This window comes from Pyrgilauda ruficollis, unplaced genomic scaffold (genome assembly GCF_017590135.1).
Source record: "Pyrgilauda ruficollis isolate IOZ18807 unplaced genomic scaffold, ASM1759013v1 scaffold23, whole genome shotgun sequence".
NCBI classification, from domain to species: domain Eukaryota; kingdom Metazoa; phylum Chordata; class Aves; order Passeriformes; family Passeridae; genus Pyrgilauda; species Pyrgilauda ruficollis.
The window spans coordinates 3,137,657-3,161,359 of NW_024522539.1; the positions used below are offsets into that span (position 1 = coordinate 3,137,657).

At 40.5% G+C, this 23,703-nt stretch overlaps 1 protein-coding gene across 3 annotated transcripts in view; it reads left to right on the forward strand.

Annotated features, from left to right (window-relative positions):
• The window catches only part of LOC121354558 (crooked neck-like protein 1), a 37,701-nt gene that overhangs the window by 260 nt on the left and 13,738 nt on the right, over nucleotides 1-23,703 (forward strand). For 2 of the 3 annotated variants that reach the window (XM_041469271.1, XM_041469269.1), the window contains exons 1-5: nucleotides 513-560; nucleotides 11,063-11,196; nucleotides 13,899-13,998; nucleotides 20,014-20,099; nucleotides 21,641-21,815. In XM_041469271.1, coding sequence (XP_041325205.1) covers nucleotides 527-560; nucleotides 11,063-11,196; nucleotides 13,899-13,998; nucleotides 20,014-20,099; nucleotides 21,641-21,815 — 529 coding nt within the window. In that variant the 5' untranslated portion in view covers nucleotides 513-526. Of the gene's footprint in view, nucleotides 1-512; nucleotides 561-11,062; nucleotides 11,197-13,898; nucleotides 13,999-20,013; nucleotides 20,100-21,640; nucleotides 21,816-23,703 lie in introns of those variants that run through there. The other variant, XM_041469270.1, reaches the window with a different exon arrangement.

The window sequence follows — 23,703 nt, forward strand, 5'->3', positions numbered from 1 at the left end:
TCACATCCTGAATTCTACTTTTAATTTTGACAACTTTGTATTGGTTTTAGCCCCTATACCTCAGTTTTACGGTTTGTGGTAATGAACGGCAGGCAGCTGCCTATGTTTGCCAAAAGCCTCTTCCAGATTAACAGTGGTCACTGCAGAATGCTATAAAAATGTTACTTTTGTACTTATTTTTCCCCTCGTAAGGCTTCTGCCTCACGCCACCCGCATTAACACAAACTGGCGCTAGGCTTATGGTTTGCCATTCTGTGCCTTTCAAATAAATAATTTGGCATTTTTGTCGGAGTGTCGTGAGCCCAGATGCAGCGGGGGCCGGCCCTCTCCCAAAGCCGTGCCTCGATGGCGGGGCTGAGGGCATTCCCCGAGCCTGTGGGCATTCCCCGAGCCCCCAGCCGGCCTCGCCAGCCTCCCCTCGCCTCTCCGGGCACGGCCCCGCTGCTCCCCGCCCTCCTCTGCCCCCTCAGCCCCATCCCGGGCCCGGCCCGCCCTCAGGGCTGCCCGCGCCGCCCCGCAGGAAGTGATGGCGGCCGAGGGAGGAGGAAGAGCCGCCGCGGGTAAGAGGGAGGAGGCGGCTCGGGGTGGCCACGGGCGGCCGAGACGCTGCAAAACACTCGGGGCTTTCCAGGGAAGCTCTGCCCGGTTCCTGCGGCCGTGCCCCGGTGGGGCCGGGCCCCTCATGGCCCCTCATGGCCGCGCTCCCGGCAGCGCCTGGGGCAGGCGGACAGCCCGAGCTCTGCGCACAGGCTCACCAAGAACAGGTGCTGCAGGGTTTGTTTTCCCATTTCCCAGCGTCCAGGTGACTTTTCCAGGTGTTCGGCTAGTCCAAGCCTGCCCAGAGAGAGCCGGCCTGGTGGGTCCTGCCCGCTGTGGTTGATGCTGGGGAGAGGATGATCCCCGAACTCCTGTTTGCAGTGTGTGTTTGGGGCCTCAGCGCAGGTGGATGACTCAAGACTTCAGTAGATCTCAAGCCATTAAGGAACATTGGGAACACTGCATAAAATACCCATTTTCAAAGGTACCATCGGCAGTTGTTTACCCAAACTGAGCAAAAATCAGGGTTTGACAAGAGCAGCGGGGTTTAACAGGGACAAAGGAGCAGTCAGTAAACACGTTTGTTCTTGACCGCACAAAAATAGTTGGATGGTTTTGGTGTTGAGATGTAAAAGGCTTTGTATACTGCAGAGTAGCATACAAAGTATAGTACACAAATATACATATACTGTATAGTGCCCTTCAGTAAACACGTTTGTTCTTGACCGCACAAAAATAGTTGGATGGTTTTGGTGTTGAGATGTAAAAGGCTTTGTATACTGCAGAATAGAATACAAAGTATAGTACACAATATAGTGCCCTTCCTTTTAAAAGTATTCATTAGAGCTTTTCTTTGCTATTGACGAGGTGACTAGAGCAAGAAGCACATGGACATACAGGATGAACTTCTTTGTGAAAAAGCCACTCTCCCCTTGTCTCCTTTCAGCAAGAGTTGATTTGCTGGTATTTCTTGTGGGTGAAGATCTGCTCTGCCCAGCAGAACTCAGCTCTTCAGCACCTGGTGGACTTAGAGTGCTTTGAAATGAGCAGACATTGTGTCAGTTCCAAATGGCCAAGCTCCCAGTGCTTGGTAAGGAATGTGATTTTAGCATAGGTGGATCTTCTGTACATGCTCCACCATGGGTTTCCAGAGGAGTCTGGCATGTGCAGTGTTCTGGGTTTGTGTTTGGCTAGGAGGACTTCCAACAACCTCTGTTCACACACTTGTTTGGGTAAGGGCCCATTGCATCACCTCAGTTAGCTTTTGCACTGCTTTCCCTCCTGCTCTGTTTTTATACTCTTCTTTCTTAATTTGTCACGCTAGCAGGTAAATGGAGAGAAAGTGAATTTATCTTCTGAAACACATTTTAAGTTACTGCCATTTATCTAAAGCACCTACTTCATCCCCTTCAGTAAAATAATGATGTTGTTCATTAGTTCCTCTAGCTGCTCATGGCTAAATGCACTGCAGTCAGATTGCTCTATTTTTCCCCTCCTATCAACCACTTATGGAAGTCAAACATTTGTAATAATGCTGGTTTTTTTTGGGGGGGTGGGGTGGGGAAAGATTCTCAGTTCTACTGATTTTCTTAAATAAAATATGTCTAGATGAGTAGAACTTGGGTTTTCATGTCCAAGGAAGCATTGTACTGTTGGGCAGTTCAATTAATGTCTACATTTTTCCCTTTTCCATCACCCTCAGATTGAACGTTTAGAATAGTTGTTCTTCCATCCCCTTTCTCTTTTGGAAGAGCTGATGTTTTTAGGTGTTGTCTGAGTTTTGGTGTAGTTATGTAATTGCATAGATTATGTTTAAAATAATTATGGAGCAGTTGTCAATAACCAAGTTGAATATGCAGTACACTTTTAAGAGCACATAGTGTCAGCCATTAGCTCTTGTGCAAATATTGCTTTTCAGTTCATGTTGTGCTGTAATTGAGATGCTACAACTCGTCTTGATTGCTGTTCCTGTAACTGTTTTTCACAGGGAAAAAATGTTTATACTTCCAGGTTTCTAAGCCCCTTTACAGGTCCCAGGCAAACCTTGCTGTTGAGAAGCAGGCCAGCTGTTGACCTAGAACTTAAGGTACTTGTTTTAAATTCAGCCTTCTTGCAAATTCATTTTGCTTACAGAACACCTTGAAAGGCAGATTTATATGTGTTAACCACCTAACAGAAACAGTGAGCAACCACGTATATGCAGCTCTGGAGCCTGAGAAATAGTTAGTGGATGAGAAACCTGTATATCTGGTTTGGAAATTGCATTAGTGAAGCCTGAAATTTCCATCTGTCTCTCTAGGAAGATGGAAATCTCCCTGCCCTCCATGAAATCCGTGTTAATCAGTTTATAGGAAGGAGGTCAGCAGCCTGGAAGGTGGAAACACAAAATTCAGGTAGTGTATAGGCACTGTCAGGAATATGGCCTCTGCATCTGAAAAAACTTCTCAGAGCTCTAAGGTGAGACTGATTAACAACCAGACTCCTACAGTGGAACTAAAATCTCATGTATGGAACAGGTAGAATTTTACTCAGACTGTGTGTACATAAGAGGTGAGGGCTGCCATAATATTGCCACAGCTAAGGCAAGTTGTTGAAACCTTGCTGTCTTTAACATAAATATGTAGTTACGGTCTAGAAAGAAAAGAAATCAGGAAACAAAATCCTAAATACTTCCCTCAAAGGAAAATTACAGCCCAAACCCAGCAAACAAACCGAAGTCCCTTTGCATAGCAGCAATTCAGTGAGCACACTCCTTCCCTTGAGGGAAAGTTTGGGAAAACAAACAGCACAGGAGAAAGTCTGGCCGGTTTCAATTTGCAAGTGGGAGGTGTGCAGGCATTATGGCTGCGAGTGTGTTATGGGAACCTACGTGATGAGGCTGGTATGTATTTGCCACATTGTGTAAAGGTTGCATACTGAGAGACTTCCAAATGCCTCGCCTGGCAATTCCCAGCTCTGGCATGTTGTCTGTGCAGAATGATTGGCAGACCCTCAGGTTGCACATATCTCTGAAGGAAACCGCGTCCTGCTCAGTTACCCAGAGGTCTGTGGATGCTTAAAAACGTTGTGTTTGTAACCTTTGAAACTGCTGTCTGGTGGCTGGGCTTTATAGTATTACTGACAACAGATGGCAAATGGCTCCGCTGATGTAATTCTTGCTGGTGTTTCATTCCTGTGAAGTTGCACAGTTTGAAAATCTCAGAAAGTGCCTCCATATTTTTCCTGCATAATGATTTCAAGCCAAACTAAATAAAAACATTTTCTATTATTCAGATTCCAGTGGTGTCATGTGACATTGTGGTAACGATTGCCTTGCAGCAGTTTCAGATAAGTGCACGTTTGGTAGCAATTTTAAGGCCTGTGTCCTTTAAGTAATGCTTATTAGGACGTAACAGATGCCGTTTAGAAACATTATGCCTTTTAATAGGCTCTGCTTTTAGCCTACATGTTCCCATTCCAGGCAGACTGTGGATAAGGCAGGCTTGGAGGTATGCTGTAGTTTATGCAAAGCCTAAGTCAATTTTCTGCTCTGAAGTCGAGCCATGTGTTTTTCCTTGTTTCTTCCATTCTGGTCATAGCTGCCTTGCTGTGTTTTTCCCCCTAGTCATATCTTTGGCTGATTGTCAAGCAATTGCAATCAAAACCTTTTGCATTTTTAACCACCAGCAGTGGTTTCTTTTGTCCTTACAGAAGAGCCTGTGTAAACTGAATTTGAACACACTGAGCCTCACTATCAAGAGCACAGCAAGCACACAGTTAGCCCTCTGTTGCCAGCCTGTCTTTCCTTCTCTGCTTTTTCCTCCTCCCAGAAGGAGAAAAAAGGAAAAGCAGAGCCATGCTGATTTTGGAGCACCTTCAAAGACATGTAGAATAGCTGACACAATGGCACAGAGAAACAAGAGCGATGTTTACATATTTCCTCCACTACTGGCAGCTGTTTATTAAAGCAAGTTCTGAGACAGCCTTGTGATAGCTGGTGCAGGTGATGTATTAATTTGCAGCCATGTAATAAATTTAGCAAAGTGGAAATTAGTGGGGGAAGGGATTTTGGTTTTTGTTTCTTTCCTTTCCCCCCACCCCATCCAAATTAATTGCTTTATTTTGAAATTATTCTGTCTGTGCAAATTGGTCCTTGCAAGTAATTTGGAGAAAGGCTGCTAGGCTTTCTTAGGCAGACTTGTGCTCTCTGCTGGTGGGAGCAGTAGGCCTGTCAGATGTAAAGCATTTGCAGCTCAAATGTGGTATTTGAAGCTATCTCTGAAAATCCAGACAGTTGTCTCATATTTTCATCACTACTTTGTTTGCTTGGGGAATATTGTCCTTTCTGATAGCAAAGCAGAGCTTTCAGGTACTCCTGGTGTGCCACATTCTACTGTGGTTTGTATGAGGTGATGTTAAGGGCTGGTGTGCCATTTAGGTTTCTCACACTTCCTTTGGATGATGGTAGTAAAGGGAAAATGTATTTGATGTGGTACTTAAATCCTAGCCCTGGTGCCAGGTTGTAACCGTGTGTGTTTCAGTAATAATTTTTAATTATTCAAACACAGCCATTTTCTGAATGTGTCCTGTTGTTCTGCCTGGCTTCTCCCCATGAATTCATCTCCATGCTAGACCATTTGTCAGACTCATTTCCTGCCGTTTCACCATTCAGCGTTCATCACAATGGGAGTCACTGTTTTCCTCCTTTCCCTCAAATTACAGGATGACTTTGGAGCAATGCATCCTCCTTTCTACCTTCCATCTTTGTAGAGTACACTATCTGAATTTACACTCGTGCTTCATAAAAGATCTGCTGCTGTCCAAAGAACCTTTCCTGGCATTTTCCTTCAAATCAGCCTCTTTCCAGTTGTTCTGGAGAGCTTGTGTATTTTATTTTGTTTAGGGGATAGGCAAATAATTAAGTTGACAAATTCTTGCCATTTGAGTATTTGCTTCCATATGCAAGAAAAGACAAATCTGATGCCAGAGAAGCTGTGGCTGCCCCATCCCTGGAAGTCTCCAAGGCCAGTTTGGACCAGGCTTGGAGCAACCTGGGGTAGTGAAAGGTGTCCCTGCCCATGGCAGGGAATTGATGATCTTTAAGGTCCCTTCCCACCTGAATCATTTTATAATTCCAAAATTCATACCTCTGCCTTCAGTAGTCAAAGTTAAGACTTTTCCAGGAACACTTCTGCCCATTTCTTGATTGTACGAAGACCAGTATTTATTAAGAACATGATGCTGATGGTCACAAATTCAGAGGTATTAGCAGCAATCACCCTGAATCATTAGAATTTTCTTTGGAAAACCTGATGTGAACATGAATCTCAAAGCCTGAATTAATGACAGTCCTGAATCTCCCTTTTCTCCAACACTGCATTTTCCCCTGAATTATTCTGTAAGCTGCCTCTTTCTTTTTTACATCTAAGCTCTGTGAAAAACAAAGTTAAATGTGCAGAAGTATGAATTCTGATATGTCATAGCTATAGCTGGTAGCACTTCCATGGTTTAACAGTATGCTGCAGTTTTTTTATTTATAAAGTCTGTTTCTGGGCTGTAATACCTCAGCTTTTTTCAATTACATTGACATTGGGTTAAAACTTTGTGCTAAACATGCCAGTCCAGATGTGCATTGTGTGTGTAATAGGACAGGGGTAGCCTGTTTACACAGATGTATTTTAGTTTATTTGTACTATGAGTTGGATGTGGATTTATATTAGTGAGTGTAACACTGCTAAAGAGCCATCTGAGAAAAAACAGATAGAGTTGGAACCTATTTGCTGGAACTTTCATTATGGGTCTAGTGCAGGTTAGAGTGGAGGAAATATCCCTTCAGTATGCAGTCAGTATTATGTGATTCCCCTCAATGTGCACTGGCTTTTCTAGCCTTCAAAACATTTTAATTAATGTAGTTTCAGCTAAGTATTTTTATTTAAAAAGCTAAATAATTAAATCAGTTATTAAATTTCCTTGTCTATTTTTTTTCCATTTCAAAAATTGTGGATTACCTCAAGTTTTGGGAAATGAAAAGCATGTGTTTTATAGACCTGGTAATAGAAGGTTTGGAAGGCCTTCAGAACTTATGGAAGAGTGTGAAAATTGAAGGTGTTTTCCTTTTTCTCATCTATGTTCAGCTAAAAATATGTATATAGCTAAAACTTTTTTTCTTCTCTTTCCTGAAATCAGTAGTAAAAATGTGTTTGTGAGAATGGCATGGCTAGTGGGATAGCAGCCTGTGTTTGGCAATGCCTAGGATTTGGTTTGCTCTCCATTTGAGTGATGACATGTATAGCTAAACTCATCTATTTAACCAAACAGGTTTCTTGATTGGGAGTGGGATTTGGATTATTTTCCCCCTTTGCCTTAAGTTATTAATTCCACAGTTGAAGATTGTTTGCAGACAAACTTTTATATAGTTTGTCTTCTGAAGCCCTTCTGGGTGTTTGAGTTGTGATAGCATAGTAAGTGATACATGAATGGAATTTTGGGATTGAAGCCTACAACCCTGAAACCTACATCCTGAATATTCCAAGAGTTCTTGTTCTATTAGAAATGGGGGAAAGCAGAGCAATGGGAAGGGTATTGTTTTCATGGATGATGTGCAGCATGTGGTGCAGAGCTGCCTTGCTGTGCTGGACAGATACCACAGCACGGTGTTCACCTGCTGGCTCAGCTGCCACCACACGCTGTTATGACATTGCAGTATCACTTGCACCAGAATTTGGGTTTTTGGCTTGTATTTGCTCAGTTAAATTCAGGATGTGAGAGTCAGGTTCTGCGTGTACTCCCGGGAGCGTGCCAAAGACCTCTTCCTTCCTCTGAAAGGTTAAACAAATATGGTTGTCTAACGATAACCACATGCCTGGAGCTGTTCAGGCTCATGGGAAGGGAAGGAGAAGAGTTGATGTGAAGCCCTGCTGTTCATCACAGAGCTCCTGCTCCCGTGAGAGGGTGAGAGACAGCACTTCAGTCACATGTGAAGGGCAAAAAAAAGTAGTTATTCAATGCTGGACACTTTCCTGGTTGTGCTTCTGTAGTATGGCAGTGGCAGTCCATGGAGAACTGAGAAGAATTTATGTTATGTGACTTCTTGGTCTTTTTACATAGTGGCTCTTCGGAGGCACTGATAAGGAAAACATCACACCCTTTTGAAGTGGTAGATAAGGCACACTTAACTGACAAGGAACCAGTCAGAAGATGCAGTGATTTGTTAGGGGCCACAAAAACACACCTGTGTTAAGAATAAATCTTAGGACTTCTAGTCTCAGTTTCATGGTTTGATTACAACACTCCCTCCTAAATATTGACCTGATATACTGTCATTTTGTTTTGGTGCATGTTTGTCTCATATTGCAAAGTGGTTTTTGGAATAAAAAGAAAAAAAAGCAAAAATACTTATTGGAAAAAAACCCCTCAGAACATCATCAGAAACACTTAAAACCTGCTGAAGTTGTTTTTTTGGTTTTTTCTTTCTTTTTTTCTCTCTCTTTTGTTATTGTGAAACATATTGGCATGAAAATAAAGCCGATAAACAAAGCCAGTGCTGCTATTGCAAGCATTAGAAATGACAAAACTGAATTAAAAAATAATGAAACTTGAAAATTAGAAATGTTAAGTTCTTTTTATCTCTCTTGTGCCTACACCAGTAGAAATCTGACTGAGGTGTTTTTCATATTTTTACATGTAAAATTATGCACAAATTTGCGCAAATGTACAAAATCCAGATACAAGTCCTGTGGTGACTGATGGCTCTTCTGTAAACATACAGCTCTTAATGGATGCATGTAGTATCCTTCTCTGTGTTTGTAGAACATGAAAAAGTAGTTGTAGGATAAATGATTAATTCACTTCAGACATAACACTTTTCATGCTTCATCTACGGTGAGGTTGATGTATTTTGCTTTACAATCTGGCTGCATCCTAAATGCCCTTACTCTGAAATGGGCATTTCAACAAGTCTGACTTTCCTGGAAGGACCAGCAATACCTCAGTGCATCTTAATCAAGCCACTGGTGTGTCTAGTCTGGAAAAAACTGCATCACCAACTTTGTTGGCTTAAGGGAACAGTACTAATTACCTATAAGTGAATGTAGGAATAGAAGATCCTTAAAAATTAAAGCAAATACCCCCAATCCCTGGAAATGTCCAAGGCTAGGTTGGACAGGGCTTAATGGAAGGTGTCCCTGCCCACAGCAGGGGTTTGGAATGAGATGATCTTCACAGTCACTTTCTACCCAAACCATTCCATGGTTCTAGGAAATAGCTCTTGTTTAGTAAATTTTGTATTGTCTTCAAGGTCAAGAATAAAATCAGATACTTCAGAGTGTCTGATTAGATGGAAGGATGGCCTTTGCCTTTGGACATTACAACAGTCTGTAGTTTCACTTCTGGAATTTCACGTATGACTGCATGCACCATGTGTTTTCTGTTGTATTGAGAATAAATTATTTTGTCCATGGAAAAATATTTCCTGCTTACTTTAACTGGTGGAATGAAATCTTGCTGAATCTGTAGTGATGGGGGTCTGTCTCTAATAAATAAAACTAATTCTATGTTAGGGTAAAATATTGTCTCTCATTTTGTGATTGCATTTATGTACCTGATGCAGAACATGTGTGTGCTGATGAGATATATCAGGATTCCCACATATTGATCTTTTTGGTCCTAAGTGAAGTAAATTTGTCTGACTTTTACCTTTCAATGAGGATATTTGTCCACTTGATGAAACCCCCATGAAATTTGGTTCTCTCTTCTAGAGGAGACATGGGGTAGAATAGCAGTGGGAGTAGAAAAAGCTGAGTTTAGGGGTTTAGACTGAAGCAGGGGCCTTGGTTTATTCCTTTTGTGCAGAGTTGGACAACATATTAGGCTGAGGTTTTAGAGGGTAGAATCTCCTGAAGATGACTGTGTTGTATGGGCAGTGCCTGCTGATATTTATAGCTGGTTTTAGCTGTAGCTTTTCACTTAAAAAAATCAGATTCTTAGTGCAAATTGATGACAGATCACCAGAGTGAGAGGAGATGTACTTGCACATCCTCGCTTGAGAATGTGGCCCAGACTGCTCCATGGAAACAAAAGAGAGAAGCAGATGCGCTGCTAGTTTTTGCTTTAAAATCTCTTCTGCACGCCTGAAATGGAAATGTGCTCGTTGGGTTTCTCATTTATTTGCCTCTAGATAATTTTTCCCTGTGGAATTGCAAAGCTTCCATGTCCTTTGCCCTGAAAGCAGGTGCCCTGCAGACAAAGGCTGGTACCTGTCTGTCACCCCCTCCCTGTCATTGCTGTGCACCATCCACCTTGAGGATGCCTTGACCTTGTTGAGCAGCTTTGGCTGTTTAAGGTGTCAGTCCCAATGTCAGGAATCTCTCTGGTGCAGGAGGCCTCTCATTCTAAATTTCCTGTCCTGGTTTGTGGTCCCCCCTCTGGCTGCAGCAGGAGGTTCGCACTGGTCCTTTTAAGGCTTCCTTGTCTGAGCCATTTACTGTCAGTGCAGTTATGTCACATTTAACTTAGCAAGGGAGGTGCCATGTGAGACCAAACCATCATGAAAAAGGGATGGGATTCAGAGCTAAGGTACCAACTACACCTTGGGTAGAAGATTTGGTCCTCACTTAGGCTTACAGAGTTGCAGGTGTAGCTTGTTGATTGAGAGGTCCTTAAATTGAAGCTATTTTATTCCTGTGATAGAACAGTGGCTGGACACATTTGGTTTACTAACACATTTCCTTTTTCTTAAGGAAATGTTCTTTTTCTTGGGCTGATGATGAGCCACCAGACAGTCTGGTTTGTTATATCAGAAGGAGGTTATTGCTTCTTCAGGAACACTAAGTTGGACTTTGCATTTACGTTACAGGCATCAGATGTGTATATATATATGTATATATATATATATGTATATATATAATTTTTGTTTGCATACAATTAAGAAATACCCTCTAGCATTGAGTCACATGGATTCAAAGTTATGTTGCATAAAAGAGGATGTTACTATTTTGGAAAGACTTGTGTAGGTAAATTTTTTACATGATTTCATTGTTGTGAAAGTGCCCAACTGATGTTAGTCAAAAAGGAGAAGGAAAAAGTTAATGACAAACAACAGATCCTAGACTGACCCAAAAAGGGGCAGTCTTCCAAGAAAGAATGGAAGCTTTGGAATTCTTTCCCTGTTATATTTTTGGACAGTGCTAAACTCAGGCTGTGTTTTGAATAATTTTTTTAAAGCACTTCCAGCTTTAAAGCAATTTTCTTACACCTAGAGAAATTTGAGACTGTGTTTGTTGAATTCAAAGGAGACAAATGTGAATTGATTCTGTCATGGTTCTGCTTTGTAAAGTTGCATGTCGAGAGGTAAATAACATACAGATAAATAACATGCAGGCAGACTTTTGCCAGCCTTACTGTTGTAGACTAGGCTTAACAAAAGGCTCTAATGAGATCATTAAGGGCCCAGCCACACCAAGCAGCTGCTGGGGAAACAGATTTTAAGACTTAAGTTTCTTATTTAATATAAAAAGTAAAAATGTCTTGTGTTTTATTTTTACCACAGGTCGACTTTACTTGGTTGATACAATAGCAGGAGATCCAGAGGTTCTGCAAACAGATGCTGAAACATACTATGAAAAACTCTTGAAGAAGTCACTGTCCACTCCTGATATTTTCTCCATCCCTGGAGGAGGAGAGGTAGTAGGCTGATGTTTCTCATGCTTGCAGTTAGATACTTGCAGATGAGTTTGTTGATTGTGCTCATATATGCTAATAGGGTTAAACTGGTATGGCTGGATTGCAGAAGAATTCAGTAAATCCTGCCTTGTTTAAAATAATTTGCATGCTGTAAATGAGAGATAAGCTTTAACTCCAAGTCTGAGTGTTGAAGAGGGTTTGAAGTACTTTGGTGAACTTTGCATCTTGACTTGCCTCCTTACAGGACTGAATCAAAAGCGAATTTTATAGAGATTTATACCACAGAGCTGCTCTGTATTCTGCCTCTGCTGTGCAGTTTACACAGGCATTGTGATACAATCTATCTTTTGTTTCCATCCTTTCCAGTAACTTACATTGGTAATTTTGAGTGTGGATTTTCCCAAAGGAATTCTGTTCCTAAGACACCTGGGTGGAATAGAGATGACTGAACAGGCCTATTAAACATTTTTACTGCAGTCAACCTATGAAACCTTTAATTCTGGCATTTTGTAGATCATAAAAGGTGTGCTGAGGTACCTGTTATTGTGCTATCATAGCAGAAATTGGATTAGTTAAAATGAATGTTTGGAATACAGTTGCTTTTCTGCAATATAGGAAAATAATATGCAGTAGTTTCCAGAAAAATGCTGTTCCAGGTTGGGATCAGCTTCGACTTTAAGCTGGGAATGTAACGGGGTTTAAATACTCTTTTAATGCCCTCTAGTGGAGCCTGTAGGGCTAAATACAGAGTGAACATGCAAAGATCCCCCCGTTTAGGGCTTCTGTGTCCTTACCTTACCTTCCATGCCTGCTTGTACTTTCAGAGGTTCCAGTAGAAGGGAGAGGAGGTTAAAATCCCAGGCAGTGCTCTGTGTATTCCTGCAAAAGCCACACACACTGAGATCAGTTAAAGGTGGGCTTCTGGCTTTTGATTCACAACTGTCTTGATTTTGTGGCTTGTCACCAGCCCTTAAATATATCACATGACTGATTTGAGTCTCATAGCAACACATTTCTCTTTGCATTCATTTAATTCAGGTCTAATCTAATCTGCAGTCAGCCAGTGAAGGGTATAAGTAATGGTAGTGTTCTTGCTGTATTGTTTTATTTCTTATAGTCTATAATAAATAGCTCAAAGAATGTTGATGTTTTGTAATTTAAAATAATTCAAATATAATAAGGTAAAGCTTCCATTCCCAGTGAAGATCCCAGCTAACAGTCTCTATTATAGACCCACAACCTGAGGGATAAAGGGTTTGGTGTTTGAATAATGGCTGCATTACCAAACATTTTTTTCCCCTTCTGCATCTGAATTAAACCAGGTCTGAAGTGGCAGGACTGGCAACAGTGAATAATTATTTAGCAGGAGTTAAGTGGCTGTCAGCCCACTTGCTGGGGTCACAGAACTTCTTTTTGGTATGGCTTGGTCAAGCATTCCGGACGCAAATAGCAAGGATTACTGCGAGTCAGGATGAGAGCCCCACAGGTTGGCAGCAGCCACACACAAAGCTGTGCTTGGCTCACGCTGCTCTTGTTAACACCTGTGAAAGTGCACATTACCTTATCAAACAAAATAACAATCATGGCAGTATTGGAAGTAGTCCTGACCTCTTCATTATGGAAATACTCCCAGGTGCTGTAATGACATTGATGCTGTTATGTTTGAAGCATGCAAAGAACAACTGAATCCCCAGATTTAGGCAAGCTCATGCATACAGATTTCAAGCAGTTTTCAAGTTGGTTTTTTTTTTTTTTCCCTGGAGTCCAGTGTTTGCATAGATGCTTCCAGGATTCTGGCACTCATCAACTACTGAACACTGGTTTCAGCTTAGAGTTGTTATCCAGAATAATCCATATTCATATTTCTTCCATGTACCAAGAAATATTAAATGTAACACGTGACTGATTTGAGTTTCATAGCAAACTGACAAATGGGTGCAATTAGAGAGAGAGGCACACCCACACATACACAATGGACCAGATTTTGGAAAGTACAGTACATACTGTGCTAAGTCATGCACGCTCTTTGCCTGTACCTAAACTTACATGACAGCATTTGCAATATTCATATGGAAATCGTCATTTCTATGCATATAGAGCTGTTTGAGCACAGTAATTTTGTGTTTGTGTCACATCATTTAAAAGTTTAGTCTAAGAGCAGAAGCTTGAGAGCTGCATTTTGATTTTAGCTTTGCCTTCAACTTAACCACCTTGTGCCAATTATCTACCCTCGCTGTGCCTGGAAGATAAACTGCCCAGCACTGCCCTAATGCTTTGATACTCCCTGTACCCTGAGGCTTAATTCATTGTTTGCAAAACACCACAAGTACTCAGCTTCAGGATGCTGTAAGAAGTGCAAGTTGTATTTGTTTTCATTTGATGTGTCTGGTCTTTCATAACACCATTTGTCTGCGTGTGACAGTGCTCAAAGCCAGGTTATGTACTAACCAGGGCAAGTCAGCATTAAGGTCTTCACTAACTTCAGTAGCTTGATTTCTTTTAAAGTAACTTTCCTTATGGATAATATTAGAATATTATGTATATTTCAGTGCCTTGAAGTTGAGGATTTGAGAGGGTGTTGTGCTAAGCTTGTACCATGCATGTCAGCAAAGCATGTCAATAAAACATGTCATAAGTGCATCTGATATGTGAAGTACTTGTTGTGAGCTACAAAGAGCTACAGGGCTTGTTTGTTTTTTTAGGTTAAACTTGAAGATTCCTGTGTGTGCTTTGTCCCTCTCTACCGGAATAATCCTACTTGCAAACTGTTGCTGTTAACTGATCCAAAGGATAAAGAGACAGGTTAGAATTGGTCAAAATATTTTGAAATTTGAGTAGTTGTAATTTCTTTACCTTTAAGATGGTCTGCTTGTTTATGTATTTAAATATTCTGGGTTTTGTTTTGAATATGAAGTGGTTTCAGTTTATCTGTCAAGGATTTGTGTCAGTGGGCTGCTGATTAGATGGAAGAATTGACAATCAGGGCTTTTAAGTTCAGTGCATAAATTCTCTGCTGGTAGCTGAAAAATCACCTTGGGTAAATCTGTTATTCTTTCTGACTTTATTCAACAGGATAATATTTTTCTAATTCAGAATGATGTGCAATTTAAACACATTATGGTTTGGATAGAATCCTGAAATCCTTAAACAATAAAATGCAGGTATGAAATTGTATTGCTTTTTACTGACTCTTACTCATATTCTTCTTTTTGCTTTGTGATATTTTTTTCAGTTCTAGGTTTAATTGCCTTTTTTCCCCCAGTACTGGTGTGTAGATGAAGTGAGGAGTGTTGGTGTTGTTGTGAAGCAATGGGCTGCAGAGTTTTTGGCATATCTGCAATGAGGACATGAACTTTTGCATTGACTCACTGTGTCACTTAGGAAATACAGAACACATGAAACCTCTTAAACTTCCAGCTTCCAAATGTGGTAGCAAACTTAACGACATCTGTCATTAAAAAGTGTACTTTTTAAAAAAGGAAAAGCTATAAATTATACCTGAAAGGCTTTAATAGCCAGTATTCTTAATAATACAGCAAAGGCAAAGCAAAATCCTCTGTTCAGTTCCAAGAGTGGCAGGTAATGATCTTGCACTCCTAGAACAGGTTCTGTTAGTGTAAGTGTTCATTGTTCAGTCCTACCCTGTAACCAGGAAATTTCTTCAGAAGAACAAAAAGCAGATTAAGATCACCCGTGGTTGGAGGTGAACTCTGCAGTTTTCCATCTCCTTCTGCACAGGATTTCAGTTGGACCTTTGCTAATGGGCTGTGGTTCACAGGAGAAGGTAGGAGACCTTTCCAAATTCCAGGTGTAGTCAAAAGACTTTCTGGTCCCTCTAAAACTACTGATGTAGAATTACTCTTCTGACACTAATTTATATATTCCATTAATGTTTTTCTGAAGAGAGATACACACTGGTGTGAAAAAGAGGAGAAGCATCTACACCAGAGGCCAAACTGGCTCTCGGTGCAGTTGTGCTCGTCTCCTGACTCATGTTCAAAGGAACGTGGCTGAAGACAGCACTGAGTTAATTTAGGCTTCACAAGAGGCATTGGGATCTGTAACTACAGTGCAGAAACAAAGAATTATTAAATAGATGCAGGTGAAAGTGCATTTAGCACAGCTCTTCAGTTAAATGATCTCATTTAGTATTAGGAACAAGAAGTATTAATGAGATACAAGCACACAAGGAAAAATGATTTCTCACAGGAACAAGTCAAACAAGTCCAATTGGAGCCTAAATTACATGATAGCTATCTTCATTAAAAGCTTAAACCTAGCAGAATAAACACCTTATTATATTATAAACAACAGCCTGACTGACTGCTGTGACCCCCCTTGCAAAATTTCAGCTTAAGTTACCAGTCCAGAGCTAGAGGAACAGAGAGATCTCTAAGCCTGCTACATCACCTGGCTTTTGGTATTTCCTTACTGAAGTGTGATTTAAAGGATTTTCTGGAAGTTCTTTGTTTCTGGATTTTATATATTATAAACATGTGGCCAATCTTCCTGCACACATCAAATTTGACTGATGTGTTTTTGTTTTTTTTTTTTTTCTTCAGATGAGTGTTAATAAATTTTCATTAGTTCTTTAAGGCCTGCTGGGATGTGTGTGCATACCTATACATATGGGTATATACATTTGAAGTATTTTGTCCTAAATTTTTCCAGCAGCTCAGCAGGTTTGGAATTGACTCTTAGGGTGGCCGACTGTGCTAATGGGGCAACTCCACCTGGATTTGCTCACCTATGTGACCTTTTGTTCTGACCAGTGAACACATCAAATTAATTTAGAACAAATTTTGTCAGAGAAAGGCAATATATTTTAACTTAGTCTTTGTTACTTTAAGGATATTTGACTTTAAGGGCAGAAAATGAAAACATTTAAAAAGTTACATAATTTTCTTTTCCTGAATCGAGCTTTACATTTTTCTTGTGAAACAAGTTTCATCCAGATGGAAGAGGGAAACAATCTTGCTGTAGGTGATATCTTCTCTTCCTCTACCTGTCCACTGCCTCTACATTTTAGTTTTCTTCCCCAGCAGGAGAACTCTTAAAAGCAAATTTCCTGGTTGTCCTCAGATACTCTGTTTTAGTTTGATGGTATTTAATTCTTGAAAATTGGTTTAAAGAGGGATGGATTCCACCAGTGAGATTTATTTCTCATCATCTTGATAAGATGGGTTGTCCAGAAGTGATGTGTAGCTTGTGGTTTGAAATGATCTGCATATTTCAAAGAGAAAATGGGTATGGCAGCTTTTCTGTAGGACTTGGTCTTGGTTGGAAGCATTTTAAATTTATTTTTGATGGGCTGAGTGTTGTGTTCTGTTAGTATATCTGTACAGATATTTTTATGAGAATGTAAATTGCATTGTAAGGGCTTACAGAGCATAACATGGGTGATTAACATCTTTATAACACTAAATAAACATACCTTATTGTGGCATTTTCTGTATGCTGCATGTAATAATTCACAATAACTGTGAGATGCCTTGGAACATTTATCACAAGACATTTGCAACAAATCACTGAGTGAAGCTTGAATAGTAGAAGAAAATGTAACTGGTTGCAGGAAAGATCTATCTGAGATACTTGAATGGCTGCCATTCCAGCAGGAATCTGCCTGCCTCCCAAACTTTAATATATTTGTTTTGATAAAATTCCTAGAAAAGAGTGAGAAGTGCTCTTATTCCATTTTAAAGACAGGGAACTGTGGGACCCAGCTAGTTCAGGGTATGTCAGTGCTGCACAATGCAGTTCAGAGTAGCATTTCTGACCTTGCTCCAGTATCAGAGTATTTCCACAGTGGAAGTTTTACAAAAGTGACCTCTTTAAGTGTGTCAGTAATCTGAAACAGTGACAGGATTAAGGTAAAGATGACTTTACAGAAAGTGCCACTACTTTATCTTAGATTTGTTAAACAAACTCTAATTGCATCTCTCATATGTAACATCACCTTTATTTAGTTTGTAACTGAGGGATGCCTTTCAGCAGTTCAGATAAGGCAGGGGGAAAAGAAGAGTCAAGCTGGATGTTGCTTTATTTTTTCTTCTTTGCTCTGTGTGTAGAATCTGATGTGCACATTTCATTTAAATAGCTGCACACCAGTGTGGGAACATTTGGCCAGCATAGCCTAGGAAGTAAAAATATAGTCCAGGCCTGAGTTGGGAAGGGATCCATGTTTGTCCAGCAAAAGTAGACATTTCATAATCACAAACTGCATTATGCTTGGTGCCTAATTCAGTTCAGTCCTGGATTCCAAACACCCTGTGCTGTGGAATCCTGTGCTCCACTGCCTGTCAGCTTCTTGCAACACTCTGTGTTTGTCTGAGTGCAGGTGATGAAAGTACTGAGATTTACCAAGCTGGTGCTTACAGGGCAAGCCACCCACCTGAGCATGTGTAAACCCCATTAATTGTGACCTGAAATGCATTTCACCTGGTCTTGCAACTGCAGGATCAAGCACATCAGGTTTTGCAGTTGCAAGGTCACTGCAGTCACACACGTCATGATTCACAGGGTTCAGGTGATGTGTGCTGGCACTAACTCCATCTCCTCTGATCAGGTGAACTTCACTGAATGTTTTGGAAAGAATAACAAGACTGGGAAAGGAGAGAGAGGGAACATGTGGTCTCACAAATCATGTTTGCATTTGAAGTAGTGTTCCTCAAAGTTGATTATAAAATGAAAATGAGAGTATGGGGAAGCATGGATGGATTTAACTGCGGACCAGATGTTGACTTGAAAAATGATAACAAAAAGCAAAGTACATATGTTTGTGTGAAATCTGGAGAAATGTTTTTCCTTCAAGGAAGGCATCCATATAGATAAGGTTGCTCAAGTAATGTGATGTGACAGTTGCTATGTCAACTAGTGTTCCCTTCCACACATTTAAATTATTGAATAGCACAGTAAATGTTCTATAAAAGCAACTCCTTCCAACATGGTTATGCATCTTCCTGTTTTCCTCAAAGCTTTTAAAAACTTTTCTGACCTTTACTATGTGTCTTGTATGTCTGAACTGTGTGCCAAACCTCTTTGCAGCTCTTATTAAAGTCAGCATTTGGCCCATTATGTCCCCTTTGTGTGACTCAGCTCCCTTTGTAGCTGCATGTTTCATGGATGTGTAATGGAGCAGTGGCTGCTGCATTTGAAAGCAGAGGGAAGGGTTTGAGGGAACAGATTGAATCCATCACAGAAAGAGTATGAAAATCCCATGCAAGTAAGTGCATAATATTTAATGAATTGAGTCTGCTGCTATAAACAGGCATCTGCCCTTGCGTGCAATACTTCTTCCTTGTTAACCCAGCACACAAAGTGTAATGCTTTTTGGCACATGCTTTAATAATTTATTGGAAATATAAGTTAGCTAAGCGGAATCTCCAGCCTTAAAACTAGCAGGAGTGATAGAGTCTGAAGCAAAAAGGGAAATTAACCAGTGTGCATCAGTGACAATCGTATAACCTGAGGCTAAAACAGGTAAATGATGAATCCTGTCCTTAAAGTAATTTCATTTCCATGTGTGTGAATTTGTTTCTAACTCACAGATAGTTTTGAATTTTCTCATATTTGTCCCTAGCTGGGTAGGTTAGAGCCAGTTGTTGGAGCACTCTTTTAGGACTCAAGACATGTGAACTCTGTGCTGTTCTTTGCAACATTCTTCCTATATATTATATTCTATCTTTCTGTATAAAAATGTACATGGTAGGTGCCCTATTTGGAGATATTAAAGATTGGTGTTCTTGAGCAATCCTGAAATCGTGGCCATGTACTTTAGGTGAATGTCATCAGTGTACAGATACTAAAAGTTCTTTTGGCTGAAATATTTGCTGTTTGATGTGTTTGTGGTCATGAATGATCAGATTGCTGTGTTTATTTCAAAACCTCATCTAAACCCTTGAAATTTATTCTCTATCCTTTGAAATGACCCCATGTCAAAATTTTTCTTTCTGAACAAGGCTTGGAAGTAATTTCAGTGTCATTGTTGCTGCTTCAAGTCTTTTCCTTGTAAATCTATTGGCAGGCAATGAATTCTGTAGATGAACATGTAGGAGTAGGGTTTAAATACTTGTTCCTGCAAATGTGAAAAATTGAGGAAGGATGGGAAGAAGTGGGGTGCAAGTTTTGCATCACACCTACACGAGGACTTGACTTGCGTGGGTTGCTGATACACTTTGCCCTGAAGCAAAAGTGAATCTTATTTTGTGTGTCTATGTCTGTCTTTTGTTGATAGGAGCCTCTCTGTGTGCATTTGAACCTCGGAGAATATCTATCCATGCAGAGATTTAGGGGCCTGTACTCTAAAGCTACCCATAGATAGAAATTCAATCACAGAGAGCTGAAAAGCTGTTTGATAAAGCAGATATGAGAGTTTTTGTGTTGGACTTGCATGAGTGCAAATATGTGCACTCAAATATATGCAAATATGTATGTGTGGGCAGGGGAAAGTTTGAAAGAAACTTGAAAACTGTAACCTTTATCCCGGTAGCTCCACTGTCCCAAATGCCACTCAAGCCTACTCTGCTACTGAACTTAGTATTAAGCAGGAAGTGCTTTATTCATATGGAACATAGGCTGTCACACCAAAGTCACATCAATTCCTGAGAAAAATTACTTTCACTTGATGCCTCGTGCGGTACTGAAAATTGGATATCAAGGGACGTGGAGGTGAAATTGAAATACAATTGTTGTTGTTCTGTCTCACAGCAGAACAGACTGGAGTCAGCTGGAGGGAGCAGTAGATATGAGGCTGCCTGTGGAAAAATTGAGAAGCTACTTTGTATTTCTGGGTAACATGCTCTCCTGTTGTTTCTGTAGTTTTGGCAGTTTATTTGAGCCAGCGCTGGTGGCCTGTGGAAGATGTTGTGAAGACGGCTGATCCTGCTAGAGATGGGCTCATTTTGGTGAGGATGCTGTTTTGAACAGTTGCCTTTACCCTGGAGCTTCCCAGCCAGAGCAATTGTATGGAATTGTCTTTGGTCTCCAGCAGTTCCTGCTCTGAACCTGTGGGATCTGGACTCTGTGGCTCACCAAGTGCTTCACATCTCCAGGACACAGTGACATGCACATTAGCCCTCTCTAAACAATTCTGTGCATGCAGCTTATGATTCATCTGTGGGGTTTATTTTCTTTTGGTTTTTAGTTTACCCTCGCTACCTACTAAAGGAATAATCGTAAACTCAATTACTACATTAGCAATAATTTCTCACATTAACTGTCTGGTGGGAGGTGTTACTACCCTTTGGAACAATGTCTTACCTAGCTAGTTCTGATTTTTTTTTTCCTTGGATAATGTTTATATTGTATTCATTTTATGAAATGGTTTCTATTTAGTAATTTCTATATCCATAATTATTTTTCCAAATAAATTATTTTGGTAAGATAGAACTACTTTTTCATAATTTGAAAGATTTGGGTAGCCTGGAGTCTGTTTGCAATCAAAAAGTCAGATGCCTGCTGCATATGAGATTTGTGTTGCCATAAGGTTATTAAGTCAGTTTTGTTTCCTACCCACCTCTCAGTATCTTTGGTCCTTAACCATTCCATTCCTTTATCATCTTTTCCTGTCACACATAGAGTTTGATTATTTGCAGAATTAAGTCGGATTTTTATGGCTAACTGAACTAGAGGGATTTTGAGATACCAATCCTTGCAAGAGAGAACTTGGAGCAGGAACACAGGCCTTCAGGCTTTCAAGCATCTCTGTATCAACAGAGAATGAAAATAATGTCTGAAAATAGAAATCTTACCCCCTCTAGCTCATTGCTAAAAGGTAAATTGCCATTATATGTGGAAACTCTCATTTCTTTTTCAGCATTCGTGTGAAGCTTGTTGGCAGCAGTTTTTACCTTGATGATCAATATAATCTTGTTCCTTTATATTCTTTTATCTCCCTGTCCTGTCTTTTGTCTCCTAAGAAGGCCAGCACAGAATGATTGTTCATGTTACACCTAGATTATAGCTGGCTGGGACAGACCATTCTCTGTTTTGTATAGTGTCAATCTCAGTAAGGTCCTGGCCCACTAAATTCTTCACTGCTGTGGCAATACAGGTAATAGAGGAGAGGTGACCAGGCCCACAGTGTGAATCCCATCTTCATTTCACTTTTGAGTAGGACTAGATTGCCTTGATCCTGGTTCCAAATCTGTGACTGCAATCAAGATACTTCTGCTGCTTTAAAATTCCTTTCTGTGACAACAAGAGATATGTCAAGCTTTATAAATAGTTACTAAATTACTCTATGCCCGCTGGATAGAGGGTGAAACACTAGGAAAAACTGTTTTTGTTATTCTAGCTGAACCAGGAGGTATTTTCCTCAAATTAAGTGTACGTGTTTCCTGACCTCCTCCTTCCCAGCCTCTTTTGATTTTGAAACCTTTTATGAGATGCAAAATACTATTCTCTGCCTCATTTTTCTTTGGTCTGTTTTTGTTTGTTCTCTTAGGTCCAGACATTTGGAGAAAGGATTGTCCTCTTTGTTCTGAACTGCATTATTTTTGGAATGCTGGAAGGGAGTTCAGCTAATGATGCATTCTTTCTACCTCACTCTGCCACCGAGCGTGCCAAGATACTCTGGAGGAACGGCGAGGCTGCTGCCTTTTACTCGGTCAAGATGAAAGGTAAGGTCATTTTAGAGACACATTTCCACTGGTTCCTAATAGCTAGAAATGTAATCCTTTTGTTTATCTTTCAGTATAAATAATCCTGGTTCTCATTTACATTTTTATATGAAATCTCCCTCAGAATTAATCTGGGGAACAAACCTTCCCAGAATTTGGAAGCCATCCATGTTACTTTCATTTAAACATGATAGTTCCAAACCCTATTCTGATCTGAGGTACTGGCTTACTCCAATAAAATGTGCTTAATGCAGCCAAGTAGGAGGTTGTACATCTAGGAACAAAGAATGTAGGGCCTATCCACAGAATGGAGAACTGCATCCTGGAAAGAATGATACCTGAAAAAGGAGGGCAGTTCTCAGTGGATAAAGATATTGGGAGTTGGTGGTGGCAAGAAGAGGAAGGATCCTTGGGTGTGTGAGGGGCAGTGGCTGGGTTGTGTAGAGGAAGGTGTGTGCACCAGATCAGTCCTGGAATGCTTTGTGCAGTTGTGGTATTCCCAGTTTAAAGGAGGATGATTAATTGATTTCATAATTAATTGATTAAGTGGCATAAAAAAGAAACAAAATGTGTTTTAATTCTTTAGGGATACCTGATTAACTTTAGTAAAGTTCTTATTAAACACAGAGTCTGTATTAATGCAAATAATTGCTGTTAACCAGTCTGGAGTGAAAGCGGCTTAATTGGAATAACTCCAGTTGCAGTTGAGCCTGTGCCCCCACATGGGAGCTGGTTACAAGCCTGTGCTTAAGATTCATGGGAATCACCTGGACACCAACAGCTTAAACACAGAGAAGATGGATCTTTGGAAGTAAAATATTGCCCAGGTCAGGACTCAATAGCCATCCATCCAAAATGGGAGAAAAAGAAGCAGCTTGAGAGCTGGGTTGTTTTGGATTCCAGAGGACACTCTGAAGGTGCCTTCTCTGCTGCAATCCCAAAGGCCAGCAACAAGAGATGTTCTGCTCCTTGGGATGGAAAATCCTGATACACAAGAGGTGTAGCTTGTGCAGCACTGTGGTGGTGCTGCTGCACCATCAGTGAGGAATCAGGACTCAGCCTATGATGAAGGAGCCTTGTCTGAATCTCTGATTATGCTGATGAACTGGTTTGTAATGCCAAACACAAGTGCATTCATTTTCCTTTAAGTCCATAAATATTCCTGAGCAAAGCTGTTGGAAAGAAACACTTGTAGGGGCTGTAATGATTCATGCTCCAGTGAAATGAATGTGCACAGTAGTCTGTTATGGGTGGAGTATTAGCCAAGTTGAAACTGTTTCTGAGTAAGTTGAGAGTCACAGTTTGGTTTTAAACCAGGTCCACATAAAATACAAATCCTTCAAGTCCAGCTTTGTCAGCATCTGCCTTTTCTTGCCAGTGTTTTTTTCCTCTGGGCAGCTATATTTGTTAGTTTTTGGCCTGTGTCACAAATTACTGCAGTCTTTTGCCAAAGCCTTTTCGGGAAGCTTGAAGCTGATTGTTTTTGCTGCTTTTTGCTATTTGATGTACGCATTTAGAAAATAATTCCTCTTTCTGAAGTTCTGTGATTTCAATTTCATACCAGCCATGCTGTGGCTGATTCTATTCTCTCTACTGTTTAGAAGAGCCCTGGATTTATTAGGCCCAAAACAGACTAAGATCAGCATCTTCACTCAGAAGCTGTATTTCACACGGTTGTTTTACATATTTTCATAATTTATTTTTTAAAATCATAATGTAAGTTCTTTTTCCTTTTACTGTCCTGGTCAGAACATTTAGTAGAGGCAGCTCTAACTACAGGACTTCATATTGTGCTGGACCTCTGTTATAGCTTCTGGTCTTAGGAAAAAATTATTTGCCTTTGTGCCCAACATGTGATTGTGATTCCCTTTCCATGCTCTGCAATTAC